Below are 13,717 nucleotides of genomic sequence, written 5' to 3'. Positions count from 1 at the left end.
CAAAAGAGTGGAAGACCTGCTTAGATTTGTCACTGTAAACCTTTACACTTTGTGGTTTTAGAAGTTTGGTGAATCCTGAAAACATTTCCCTTTGTTGTTTGTGTATTTTTGTGTCGTTTGGAGGAGGTCAATGTTGATGCTGATGTGCAGCTGTGCAAATTCAAGCAGTTGGACCTTAGATCTCATCAGAAGGAATAATCACATTTTCTACCCTGTGTCTTCTCTAGACATCCCTCCATAAAATATAGTCCTTTTTTTTTCTTGGAGAGGAGCTGCCAGAACTGTTGTATTCTGCTCCTGATTTAAATTCTTATGCTATCTTATTTTTAACCTGCTTGTGGATGCATGGAGAGACATCTCTCAAATCTTCATCTGTGAAAGTGGAGCAGGCACGTGGGGCAGGTGTGAGTCTGGCATGGTGAGTTCTCTGCCTGTGCCACCACTCACCCACAGACACAGGATTGGTTTAGTTTTTAGAGGTGCCTGTCTCACAGGCTTCCTCTCTCACACAGAAGCCACCAAAAGCTTTTGGGTGAAAATCCATTGTTTCCAGTCCAGATGCATCCTGTTGACTTGCCAGCAGTTCCACAATGGGTTACAGATGTGCTGTCTCTGTGCCTCTCTTTGGTGGTGATTGTGCATAGAGATTGCTCACTTAATAGCAGTGCTTTGGCTGCATATGCTCTTACTGTGATATTATTTTTAATTGCAAACTGAATAAGGTCATTTTAGTGCTGTTTTCATTGTTTCAGACTCCAGTTATTGAAGTGTGACTAAAGTGAAAATTCATGGATTAATTCACCAATATTAATATGCTAATTGATACCTTGTTGCTGTGAAAGCAAGGGTATAAATTGCATTGAAGCTGTAGCTTTGTTTTGTGTCCTATTTTATTGCAGCAGAAAGTTGTCATGGGCAGCTTTATCCTGGAAATGGCAGAGGGAGGTGTGTTCCTGTTGTTAGCACTGCTTCTGTGCTGCTTGAGGGCTCTGAAGCTTTGGGGCTCAGGGCAAGCAGCAGTCCTTCTCAGCCTTTGTTCAGTTTGCATCCCTCAGCTTCTCACCATGGAATATTCTGGTTTAATTCTGGTGCTTGGAAATAGCACTATTTACTGTCTGTTGTACATCCAGCAATAGTCAGTGCAGCAGCAGCCACATATCAGGACAGTCTTTTCTGGCATCAAGGCTGTTCTTACTACAAGAAAAGAACTGATCTGGAGCGTGGTTAAAAGAAAATATGTGGCTTCAATCCAGGGACTAGCATCGGTTGATTTACATCCCAGAGTTTCTGTGAATGGAGAAAACATAATCTTTCAGTTATGGAAGGGGGAAGAAAGTAACAAGTGCTGGAGCTTAGCTCTGAGGCTGACAGGTTCTGGCTGCATCCTGCTGGCTGTGCTGTTTCCCAGCATCCATGGAGCCCTTTGTCCATCCATCCATCCATCCATGCCAAACAGCTGCTCACAGCTGTGTTTTGGATGCTGTGGTTGCTCCCATGTAAAAACAAATGATTATCTGGTGCCTACGCTGCCTTTGTCAACATCCAAAGGTTGTTACTGGCCTTCTTACTGGTGCCTGGTACATCTGTCCTACAGGCTTGGTGGAGATATTTTTGGCAGCTATTTCTTCATCTCCGTGGATACTTAGGCACAAAAATGCAGCAAGAACTGAAACCGTGTGTCTTCCCATTTGAAGCAGCTAACAGTTTAACATCTACACAGGATGCAAAATACACTTGATATAAACTGATGATTCTAGTGTGGTATATTGTGATGTACTCAATGCTCAGGAAATGTCCCCTGCTTCGCCCTCCTTGCTCCTGACACTACTGTGCTCTGTGTTTCCTGTGGTACTTGATGCAAGTACGGTTTTACCAATGGGAACTTCCAGGAACCTGCTGGAATACAGACTATGAGCTGTGAAAGTTCATTCTTGCTGGTTTCTTTAAAAAGTTTTTAATCCCAGCTAACTCACTATCAATGGGAAGGTTCAAAGATCCTATGAATGCGAAAGGAGGATTCATTCTGAGACCTTTTGCAGGCAGCAATAGCATTTGCTGATGCCTGTCCTGTAGGACCTGTTGGATTTGCTGCACTGACATTTTGGTTCTCAGCCAGAAGGGGCTGAGGAAGGTGGTTTGGTGCACAGATGCTAATGAAGTGGTGTTTTCTGGAAATGTGCATCTTGTAAAACCAAGCAGTGCTAGCAAACAGCTTTATTGGGTCTCCCAGTCCATTCTGTGCCAGGCTGTGTTGCCTTACAGCAACAGGCCTTTCCCTGAGATCCCAGGAGCTCTGAGAGTCCTGCAGGCTCCTGTGTGTGCTCAGTACAGCTGGGGGCAGTGTGAGGGGTACCTGACAGCCCAGCAACACCCCTGGTGCTGTGTGTGCCTGGGAAAGGGCTCTGTGAGAGCTCAGTGGCTGTGCTCTGTGCCTCAGGAGGTGTTTACTCGTGGCAGGGTCAGCAGATGCACTCTGTTTGCTAACAGCCTGTAGCTGACGTCTGAGCTGAGGAGTTCCCAGGGGACCCAAGGAGGATAAGGAAGATTCTGTTTGTTGCTGCCTTGACAGTGAATAATGCCTTCCACTTTCTCCTCCTTGACGTCAGTAAATTCCTCAGACTAAAGGAGAATGTCAGATTTTTCCCCAGATGCACAGCAAGGCTGGGATCTGAAAGGGAGGTGTGCTTCTAGTGCTAGTGGGAAGCAAGGTTTGAGTACATGGAGAAGGGACTGGGCGAGTGGAACGTGTTTGTGACTTGGGGCCTCTGCTCTTCAAACCACGTTGCTAAGGAAGCTTTTCTCAGTCACCTTTGTAGGAGGGCAGAAGTCAGTTCAGTAGGCAAGCCTAGGCTGAGCAAAACAACACAGTTGTAATCATAGCTGCGTGTGTTTTGATTTTGTACTTTTTTCTGTCTTGGAAAAGCAATGGTCTTACCAGCTCTATTCTCTTTCCTGTTTGTTAGGTCTGCCTAACCACGGACAAACCAGACAAATGGTAAGAGAATGTTCATTTAACCAAAACAGGGAAAAGAAGAATTATTAACCCACACTAGATAGAACACCCCATTAAACCGTAGTGCTTCACTTCCACCTTTGCTGTTTGCAGCTGGTCATAATTCCCAATTCACTGAAAAGGGAAAAAATATTGTTTTGGGGCATCTAATCCATCTTAGTGGTTAAATACAATTTAAACCTCAAATCCATCTACCTTTATATCTATAAATGAGATCCTGTTTTGAACAGAGCATTTTGTTTCTGCTCATGCAGAAACTGAGTGGCTGCTTCCAGCAAAGTTCTGGAATGTGTTTCTAGGTGGAATGTATTTCCCTGAAGGAGAAAAGTTTAAATGATGGAAGGGTTTGTTTGGAAAACAGTTTGTTTTTAAATTTTTTTTAGCAAGTTGGTGTGCAAGTTACGTGCTGAGAATGCTTGTATTTGACTTTTTTTTTTTTTTTTTGAGTAAAAAATATTTGTAGCCTTTCATCTATTGTGCTGAGTTTAATCAAAGGACACAAGCAAATAGCCAGTCTGATTGATGTGTCTCTGGCAGAATGCTTTCTCACTAAATTGTGAAGGGGCCAGTGCAAAGGCTGTGCATCCCCTTCCCCCCTTGCACGTGGCTTATGGGAAACAACTTCAAGCATATGTTCCCCCCCAGAAATGATCTTCTGATGTTGATCAAGGAGCTTGCCTCGTTAGCTGAAGTGCCACAATGCATTAATGTCAGCAGGGTCCCTGTGACACAGGTCAGCAGCAGCAGGTGTGACTGATGGTCACTGCACAGTGATCACAGGCTTTATTGAACCTGACAGCGTTTGGGGAAGTGAGCAGTGGCCTGAGGGGAGGCCAGAACTTGGGTGTGCCAGGCTGCTTGGAATGACAGAGCATTCCTTTGGTTTGTTCCTCCATCTGAAGTGGACTCCTCCATGAATTCAGCTCCATTCCGTGTCACTGAGAAGACTGGCTGCTTGTTTGTGTCTGCTGAATAAACCAACTCAGAGCAGAGGGAGAAATCTCTGATGACTTAATACTTTTTAGGTGTTTTAGTGTGAAACTCCCAGAACTGCCTTGATTCCATGTTGCCTGATCAAGTGTGAATGAAAAATTAAAGGTCCTCATTTAGGATGTATCATTTTAAATAGATTTCACCATGTAGGTAGAGAAAGGGCAGCCTGGAAGCACAGGGGTGCCCTTTCTAAGTATTTCCAGTAACTTTTTCTGGAGTTGTTCTCCTGTGTATCTTGCATATGTGGAGAAAATATGCTTTGCAACCTTAATGAACGGATTTTCTTGGAGAAACCTGGAGGGGGTAAAAATAAAGCCATCAGAAAAGCTTTTATTTGAAACCTTTTGCTTAACAAATGTCAAATCTAAAAGCAATTGTTCAAGTATTTCAGTGGTCTGCAGTGGTGCTGAAGCTGTCTTGTATAATATGGGGCTGGGCAACTAAGAAATTGTTATTGCACTTGTATGCAACAGTTTTAAAAAGCTTAGGGTTTTAAAAAGTGGGGGGTTTGTTTGTTTAGCTCTAAAGCCCTGATGCTCTACAGGAAGCAGATCTTGCTGTAGAGCAGTTGATTAAGGCTGGTCAAAAAATAAGTCATTATCATTTTCTGTTTTCTGCTCAGATATAAAATGAGATAGACGCAGGGGTTTGTTGGGGTTTTCCCCTTGGTTTTTAGACTGAATTCTTCCCTTTCTAAGTCAAGGTGTTAAAATTCAGTTAGTTATTGCAATGACCTGACACTAAAGGATTTGAAGTCCCCATGTCCACACCATTCCTTTTGAGGTGGGTCTCCCAGGGCAGACATCTCTCACACAAATGCTGTTTCCCATTCCATGGGCAGAAGGGGAAGCTTTGGTGCATCTGGGGAGATGGCCTGTGAAATATCACAACTGAATTTATGCCAGGGTGTTTTCTGACCAGCTTTAATTCATGCATATCAAATTTTCTGGGCCTTCATTTTGCATCTTTCCCAGCTGCTCAGTGTTACTGATTTCAGTGGGATTTCTCAATGTGCTGATCAGCAGGAAGAGGGGCAGCAGCACTGGACTTCAGTGATCAAGGACAGCTGCATTTGAGAAGCTTAACACTTTGCTCCCTTTCATCTGCACCTCTCTTAATAACAGCTCATGTTTTTCCAGCTGAGTGTAAGGGGCTTACTGTGAGTCTGGAAAATGATGCCTGTGTTGATTCGCAAAGCAAATGTGTTGTTATGGGAAGTCTGTGGTGTTCAATACTAAAAGGGTTTTTATCATGAAAGCTGCTAAGCTTTGTAGTACTACATTTGTTTTCAACAACATATTTAATTCTGTACTATCCTCATTAAATATTGACCTCCCTAGAACAAAAAGGACGTGGGTAAGTTTGGTACTCCAGAATAACTGTAAATTCTGATTCTTGTATTTGATTTGCTCTGTAGCTAATTTCCTTCCCTGAAATCAATAGAATTGCTCTAGATTTATGGTAGTAGCTGAAATCTAAGTCTGATGCTCAATCTTTTGAACTTGATGTCATCTTTCAGACACAAGCCACAAATTATTGGTAATGCCTTCCATTTATTATTTGTCCTGTCGCTGAAGTATTGCTGTCCTATTGCATATTGAAGGCGCCTGACTTGTACTGCTCGTGAACAATTGCTTATGTGTGAATTCTGTGTTCAGTCCTGGGCCAGAGGGGGAGGTATTTACCCTAAACTCTCAGCAAGCCATACAAAAACTTTAATTCTCTTTTCCTTTGCGTGCTTAGCACATGTTGCTGCAGGTTTGTTGCAGGCCATAACTGCGCTGTTTTATGTGTCACGTTAGGGACCAAGCCGAAACTTGCTGCTCAATGGGAAATCATACCCAACAAAAGTCCGATTAATTCGTGGTGGATCCATGCCTCCAGTGAAAAGGAGGAGGATGAACTGGATTGACGCACCAGATGATGTTTTTTACATGGCCACTGAAGAAACCAGGTAGGAAATGTGGCGTTTCAGAGGATTTAAGGGGATGTCTGTTGTTTCGTGGGTGCTGCAGCTGGCGTTGTGGTTAGAGGGGGATCTTGTCAGCAGGTCTGATGCTACAAACTGAATGCAGAGACCACAGCCAGTGCTGAGGTGGGTAAGGATGGGAAATAATCATGCACTTACATTCCAGAGAAAGCAGATTCTTGTTCTTCTTCCAGAGCAGTTGCTGTAGGAGATGGATGCAAAGGGGAGGAAGGCTGAGATGGGAATTTGCCTGGTTCAGACCCATCACTGCCCTCACAGGTCCCATCTCAGTGGGACAGGATAGGGCCCTCCTGGCTCACGGGTGACGCTGAGGAGCAGAGCCTCCTACACACAGAGCTCTGCATGTCCTCTTGCATGCTGAACTCTGGCATTACCCCTCAAGACATCTCCACGTGTGTCTGGGTCCTGGAACCTGCAGGTGACAGAGGGTTTCCATAGATGGAGCTGACTCATTTTTCAGTGATTTGCATTTGCCACCAGTAGCAGTGAGATTTAGTCCCACAGTGTCAATCTTCCTCCTTTGGTGCTACTGCTTCTGCTAGTCCTAATTCTTCTTGTTGGTCTGCCCACAGGACAAAAATAGTAGAAGAAACTTTCCTTGTGTGAGTTTCACTTCAAACTGTTTACAAACTGCTGACAGAGTGGTAGAAGCTATGTGACCCAATCCCTTAGGCAAAGTTCCCAGTACTGGTATTCCTAGGATGGGAGTGTTGCTCCTGGGTGTGATGAGGAGGTAGAGAAATTGGCTTGTGTGGTTTCCTCCCAAGAACTTGATGCCTCCCTTCTGGGTAACCTTGAGGAAGGTCAGAGCAAAGCTGCAGCCCTGCTTTCCAGCCCTCCCTGACAGCAGAGGTGGTGTCTGGCTTCTGTCATGGTCTGAAGCCTGGAGTTATCAACACTTGCACTATCAGTGAGTGCCCCAAGAGCAGAGAAGCACTTACCTTTCCCTCCACTTGCAGAGATGGACCTGGAAATTACTGGATGCCTGAACCCTTCAAGTGGCTGAGGAGGTCTAGAGTTTTAGTGCTTTGTCTCTTCTGGTACTACTAAATTTGGCACTGCTCTGAGTCTTCATTTGCTCAGCACAAAGGTCATAGGCGAGAGTCCTGGTATCTCCAAACTTCTCCTTAACCTGCAAAGCATTTCAAGTGTCAAGGGACTATTCTGTGGGCCTAGTATCAAAGATGGGCTTTGTAGAATAGGTGATACTAGTAACATTCAAGTTACTCACCACTGATCTATTGGATGATCAGTTTTCAGTGCAGGAAACACCTTGTTGGAACTCAGAAGACACATGAAATTAATTTCCTGGTCAGATTTGTTCCTATGGACACCTTTAATGCGACTGTGCATTTCACACCAGCTCATATCTTTGCCATGTCTTTCCCTTCTCCTTTCTATGCCTGCAAGATGCTGTGAAAGAAAGCAGTTATATATGGAATTCCATATATAATTGAAAATAAAGTGAGAGAAGGATTTAATTTTCAGGGGAAGCAGTTTTCTTATTACTGCTGTCGCTCTGATAAAGAGGTACTGGGATCCTGTTGCAGCTCTCAGATTCATGTGCCATTGTGGACTCAGGGCACACAGTCCTTACACACAGGGTGTGCACTCCTTAGGTGCTCAAGGCTTGTTTCATAATCCTGCATCTAGGGAGCTCTTCTTGACATCTGCACCATCCAAGGCACATGAAACACTCCAGGTGCATGGTGGCAGTGTGGCAGTACAAGGTACAAGCCCTTTGACCTGGACAGAACTGTGACAATATTCATCCAGTGCGGTGTTGGTTGTGACAACAATTTACAGTAGACACAGAATCCTCTGCTCAAACAGAACCACTGACAGAGGCAGGAAGGATCAGTCCCGCAGCAACCAGCACAGCTCTAATGAAAATCGTGGTGATAGACATCAGCTCAGTAAGATCTTATCACTTCCATTTAAAAATAGAGAGAGAAAGAAAAGGGAAAAAAAAACCACCCAGGCTTCTTTGTCTGACAGCCGTGCTGCTTAGCTGACTGATGAGTGGTGAAAGGAGATTTTTGGCAGGCTGTGAAGAGCAGGGAAGCCTGAGCGATGGAGCATTGTCAGTGGCACGGGTTTTCTGTCGGGGATTTCACCTCTAACTTTTCCCCGAACCATCTGCTGCATTCCAGTGTCAGGAATGTAAGACTTGTTTGTGAGCTCTGAAACAATTTGAGCTTTGTGTTGGCTCCGTAGCAATCAATCTAGCTGCAGTATCTGCATATCGTCCTCCAGCTGAGGGTCAGGCTGTGTTTTCAGTCACAGCAAGTAGGTTTCCCTAAGTTTTACACGCTCCCCCTCTCCCCTTTTTGTGTAGCTCTGTTGAGAACACAACAGAGGTGCTGGAAAACTCTGTGGCTCTGAAGGAGCAGTTTGAAAAGTTGGTCGAATGAAAGGAGTAAGTTCTGAATTGAAGGCTCCCAGTGAGGAGCTTGGCATTTATAACTCAGGCAAGTGGAGGCAGCGATGACCTGATCAGAATCCAGAGTGCTGCAGGACGTGTTTCTGATGGCAGCCTGGCTGATGGAGCACACGCGGGTGCTGCAAGGAGCTCTGTTGGCTGAAAGTGGATCAACTGCAGTCAAACGTCTTGGAAAAGTCATTATATCAAGATTTTATTTTCTCTCTCCCCCACCACCACTTTGCCAGCTTGTTTTCACCTCTCCTCACCCTGTGGCCTTTTATTTTGAGAAGGTACTGGAGAAATGGGGACACTGGGCAAACAAAAAATGTGTCTGTGTAAGTGCAGCAGCTTGTCCTGCTCAGTGGGCAAAAACAAGTGAAGAGATGACCAAATCTGATAAGAAGTGATTCAAAATCTTCAACTGAAGTTGATGGTTTGTCAGTTCTGGTGGTGCTAAGGGTAAGTTTTTGAGGATATGGGAGGTATTTTGACCGCTTTCTTCACCAGCCATCACATCTTAAAGGCAGAAATCATAGCATCAGCTCAGTGAGAAGGTCTCTCTTCCACTGACAAATAAACCAAACCAACCAGCCAAAACCACAACCAACAAAAGGGGGTTTTGGCCTCAGTAGTGTTGCCTAAATGAAATTGGGGGATAGGTGGCTGAAATGTGGGCTGCAGAGCCCTTCCTCTCTTGTCTCTCGTGGTCAACCAAAACCTTGTTCTGTCAGGAGCCTGTGAGGGAAGGCAGTGCTGCCTTATCAGACCCTTCTTGTTGCCCCAGTTCCTGAGCTGAAGACTCACAGTGGGTACTGGTGGACCACTCTTGTGACTCTTTATTACTTTCCTTTCTAATATCTGTGTGCCTTTGACCACCACAACCATAAAAGAATTCCTAATTTTAATTACACAGTACATTTTTCATTGTTGCTGCATTTTTGGGTTTGGATGGGGTTTTTTAATGATTCTTCCTTTATCTCTAAGCCTGGTATTAAGAAAAACAAGCAATCATTCAGTATTTGTCCTTGTCTAACTTCATTTGGTAATTTTAAAGCTTTGGTGTGTCTTTCTGTCCATATGGAAAACAGCTTCCTGCATCTGACAGGACTTGTTGCCAGTCTTGTACATGTAGGGAAATCCTTAACCAAATACAAGGTGTGAATATTGCCCATCTCTGGGTTGGGCACACGCAGTGTGGGAGAAGGGGATACACCCTGTTGGTGTTGCCTTGGCTTTGTAAACTTCCCCAGAGCTACCTGCAGCACATCCAGCTGATCAAAATAAATCCAGAATAAATCAATGGTGTGGAAACTGGCTGTCCGGACTATTTCAATGTTCTATTCCCAGCAAGAGACCAGAATGCCTTCTGCCCTACAGGGGAAGGATTCTGGAGCAGAGAATGCAGTTTCCTCTCCATTGGGGGTTTATGAATCAGAGGATCTGAGTTTCCCAGGGCAGCCATTGCAGCAGGAGCCGTTGTCAGCCAGCCCAGCAGGCGTGTGCGGGCTCCATCTCCCCTGGGGAAGCGGAGCAGCCCCGGTGCCTCTGTAATCCGTGCCTTTCTCCCTCCTGTCTGCAGGAAAATCCGCAAGCTGCTTTCCTCCTCGGAAGCCAAGCGAGCCGCCAGACGCCCTTACAAGCCGATTATCCTGCGGCCCATGCAGGCGGTGCAGCTCCGCCAGCCCATGAACGATGAGCCCATCATCATCGAGGATTAACGCCGGCAATCTCCTCCAGTATCTACTTGAGTTTCCATGGCTACAGCATTGAGCTAACTGTTGAAGAGAGGGAACTTTTGAGGAACTGTTTTGCATCTTTTAAACCCTTAAAAGGAACTCAGCCCTGCTCTGAGCCTCTGACCACAGACTGCTCTCTCTCTCTGTCTCTCTCTCTCTCTCTTGCACTCTCTCCTTCTCTCCTATATTTTTTCTTTTTCTTTTTTTTTTTTTTAATTTTTATTTTTAGTAGCCTCCTTTCCCTTTTGCTTCTACCCCTTTTGTAGAAGGGGGAGGGAAAGTAAGTTTAACTTATTAAGAGAATGTGGACTAGTACTTTTTAGCTTTGTTTCCTCTTCTGATGTACGAAGAGCTAGAACCCTTCATTTTGTGACTGAGCTATCATTGCAAAGCCATTTTATGAGGCTGTGTTGTAAGATTTCTCTTTTCTTTTCTCTTTTTTTTAATTTTGTGGACGGTGCCATTTTTTTTATTTCATTTATATTATTTCTTTTGTAGATAAATTTCCAATCTTTAACTGATATTTGAAAATAGGAGCTGAAAGCCAGCCCCAGGTTCAGCCAGTTTTCTTTGGTCCTGTCCCTTCTGTTTTTTGGATCATTTTGCACAGCCAGTTGTGCTCATGCACAAGACAGACCAACTCAGGCTGAGAAAGGAGTGAGCTAAGAACTGAAGAACCTTGCAGAACATTACACTAACGTTGTGTGCAGTGGAGCCAGGCTGCCAGAATTAGGTGTCCTTACTCTAGTTGCTCTCTGGGAGATGTGGCCCGTGGCATTTCTCCCAGTAACCAGCATTTGCGTGCTGCCTTCTCTGTGACATCTGGGATCCTATGTGCTGTTAGCAGTAGGCCCAGCAAGTGTAATGAATTGCTTTGCTCTGGCTCCAAGAGTCAAGTACACCAATGCCCAGGGACATTTTGCTTAGAACTCTGAACCTGTTTGTGCATCAGTGCTTTTGGACACTTTTCCCAGGATGAGACCTGGTTTCTCTTTAATTGCGTTACTGTATGTTTCCCATTTTGAAGGGACTTTAAATTACAGCTGGGTTTTCATTTGAACACATTGTGTCTGAATTTAAGTGGTTTTTTCCCCCCTTGACATTTCTTGTGTTTGAGGTTTCTTGCATCTCTTCAACTTCTTATGTATTTGCAAGTCTGTATCATTTCTTTTTCATATGTCTTCTCACAGCAGCGCATTTGCTGGATGCCCTGCTCGGTTTTGAAAGGATGTAAACTATCATTTGCAACTTGTGCTGATCTGTACATGTACCTGCCTCAAGCAGACACAGCATGTAATAACCCCCAAGTCATTCCATATGTGTCAGCGGTGAGATGAGCCAAAGTTGTATTTGGGTTATCACAGTCCAACCGTGATTCTGTGCAACTCTGTTAACCCGCCGGGTTAGACGGAAAGGAATCCCCACAAAATGAAAACAATTCAGTTAACTTTACTTAATAAACCTGGAAAGTGAGCTTTTGTGAAACATCTGCTTTTTGTCTCTTCTGAAACAGCCGCCCTTGCTCAGGTTCCACATGCCTGGGGCTCACAGCCCTGCACCTTCCATCCCATCCCTGGGCTGTGTCCTGCTCTCCAGGGTCCCTGGGCCAGCAGTACAGGGCAAGAGTCGGAGTCACTCATAGTTTGAGTCCTCTCTTGTGCAGTTTAAACGTTTCCTTACGCTTCAGAGGCGTCTCCCTCTTCCTCCTCCTCAAACAGGCAGCAGATGCGGGGCTGGGCCTCTGAATGAGCCCTCTGTCCACAGCAGCTCCTGGTCCTGCTGCTCTGGGCCTGCCTCTGGCGTGTGGCAGAGGGACATCCCTGGGGGTCAGCAGCCCAGCCCGTGGGCAGGTCTGAGCTCTGCATTGCTCTGTCCTCCCAGATGAGCAGCATGGGCTCCGTGTTTGCTCTCGTTTGCTGCTCACGATTGGCGAGATTCACCCCGTGGCTGTGAGCACCTGTGCACCCTGGCAGGTCCAAGTGTATCCTGTGCTACAGGTCAGGCTTTCCTGTCCTCGAAAGTGAGACAGGACAGCCATTCCTGAAGGATGTGCTACTCTGGAAGGGCACAAAAGCCCTCAGGCTGCGAGCAGCACCAGTGACCATTGGCAGTTTTACTTTGTCACCATCAGTCCTTAGGATTAACCCTCTGTACATGAGAAACACAGGCTGCAGGAGCGTTTTGTAACACTTCTGTCTCTGTGAGGGCAAATGCTCTTGTGGATTCCTTCCAGTAGCAAAAGGAAATCTGAACACATCACGTTGGAAAACCCCGTGTCTGAGCTGGCCCCCGCAGTGCCTGGGCTGGGGCAGCTCGGACAGCCCGGGGTGCCGGGGCTGCTGCCGTGCTGGGGATCCGGGGGCTGGGGCTGAGCTCTCCATGAGCCCGGCAGAGGCGGCTCCGGCTGCACCGAGAGCACAAGAACCACTTGGGGGTGCCAGCCCTGCGGTTTCCAGCAGCTTAAAAGCTTTCTTGGAGCGGCTCCAGAGATTGCTCTGGGAAGGAGTCCAGGCAAGGAGAGCGAGCACGTCCTGTGCTGCCCTAACTTTGAAGGACCCTTGCGTGTCCTTCAATAGAGATGCTGTTTTCTGGCGTGCGGTAGCAGGCTCCCCTGCCATGTGTTTGTTTCACTGGCTTACATTTGTACCAGCTTGGGAGGGGAGGCTGGAAGATCCCTTTGGCCACCAAAGGAAAACGCTGGCTCTTGGGAAGTGCAGGGAGTGGTAGGTCCGGGCACTGACCTGTCCAAGCCTGAGGCGTCACTCCCTTGAGCTGGTGCTGTCACAGCCCCTCCTGTGCCAACCTCTCCTCTGTATTCACGTTCCTGTGCTGTTGCTGCAGGAATTGCATTTGGTTATTCACTCTCCTGCTCTAGAGCCTTGTCAAAATAGAACCATGTTCACACAGCTGGGGCAATGTCCCATTTTCCAGGTCCCTTCCTCTCCTTGCTTCCCACCTCCGAAAGAGCCCCTGAGATTGTAGGGGGAGGAGAGCCTGGAGCTGGGAAGTGCTTGCCCGCCCGAAGCAGGCCAGGTCTGTTGGGATGAAATAAGTGTTGCCACGTGCATTTGGGTATTTTCCCTTAGCTGTGTGTCCCTGGCATCCCAATCCTTCCCTCCCCTCTCTGCCATGCGGACGTGGGAGCAGATGTGTCACAGGCTCAGCTGTGATCGCTGGGAGAGCACTGTGCTCACGTGGATGGAGCATGCTGACCTCCAGACTCAGTGCCATGCCTGCAATTTTACAGGCTTAAAAAGAAGCAGGAAGCTGTTCAGGAAAGTATTTTAAAAACAAAACAAAAATCCAAGCATTCCTACAATACTTCATGCCAAAATGCTTTTGTTACAGATTTAATTTTTTAAAGTTAAATTTGGGTGGTTTGGGGGCGCTTTTTTACATTGCATTTTGCATTTTACCAGCTTGTCAGTAGCAGCTCTCTGTGGTCTCTGCTTTTGCTGCTGTAACATGAAGGCAGCACCCTGACCGTAACAGCACTGATGAAACAGTATGAAAAAAAGCAAAATATGACCAGAACTAACAATTCCAAACCTGGCATTCCT

The 13,717-nt window shown here is 46.0% G+C and overlaps 1 protein-coding gene across 1 annotated transcript in view; it reads left to right on the top strand.

Moving 5' to 3' along the window:
- MTA1 (metastasis associated 1) overlaps positions 1–11,642 on the top strand; it is a 61,361-nt gene extending 49,719 nt beyond the window's left edge. Inside the window, 3 exon segments of the mRNA XM_005426705.2 lie at positions 2,964–2,995; positions 5,809–5,960; positions 10,001–11,642. Coding sequence (XP_005426762.1) covers positions 2,964–2,995; positions 5,809–5,960; positions 10,001–10,139 — 323 coding nt within the window. The 3' untranslated portion in view covers positions 10,140–11,642.
- The last annotated feature ends 2,075 nt before the right edge of the window (positions 11,643–13,717 follow it).

The sequence above is a fragment of the Geospiza fortis genome, unplaced genomic scaffold (genome assembly GCF_000277835.1).
Source record: "Geospiza fortis unplaced genomic scaffold, GeoFor_1.0 scaffold5, whole genome shotgun sequence".
NCBI classification, from domain to species: Eukaryota; Metazoa; Chordata; class Aves; order Passeriformes; family Thraupidae; genus Geospiza; species Geospiza fortis.
This window is presented reverse-complemented; position numbering and strand designations above follow the sequence as displayed.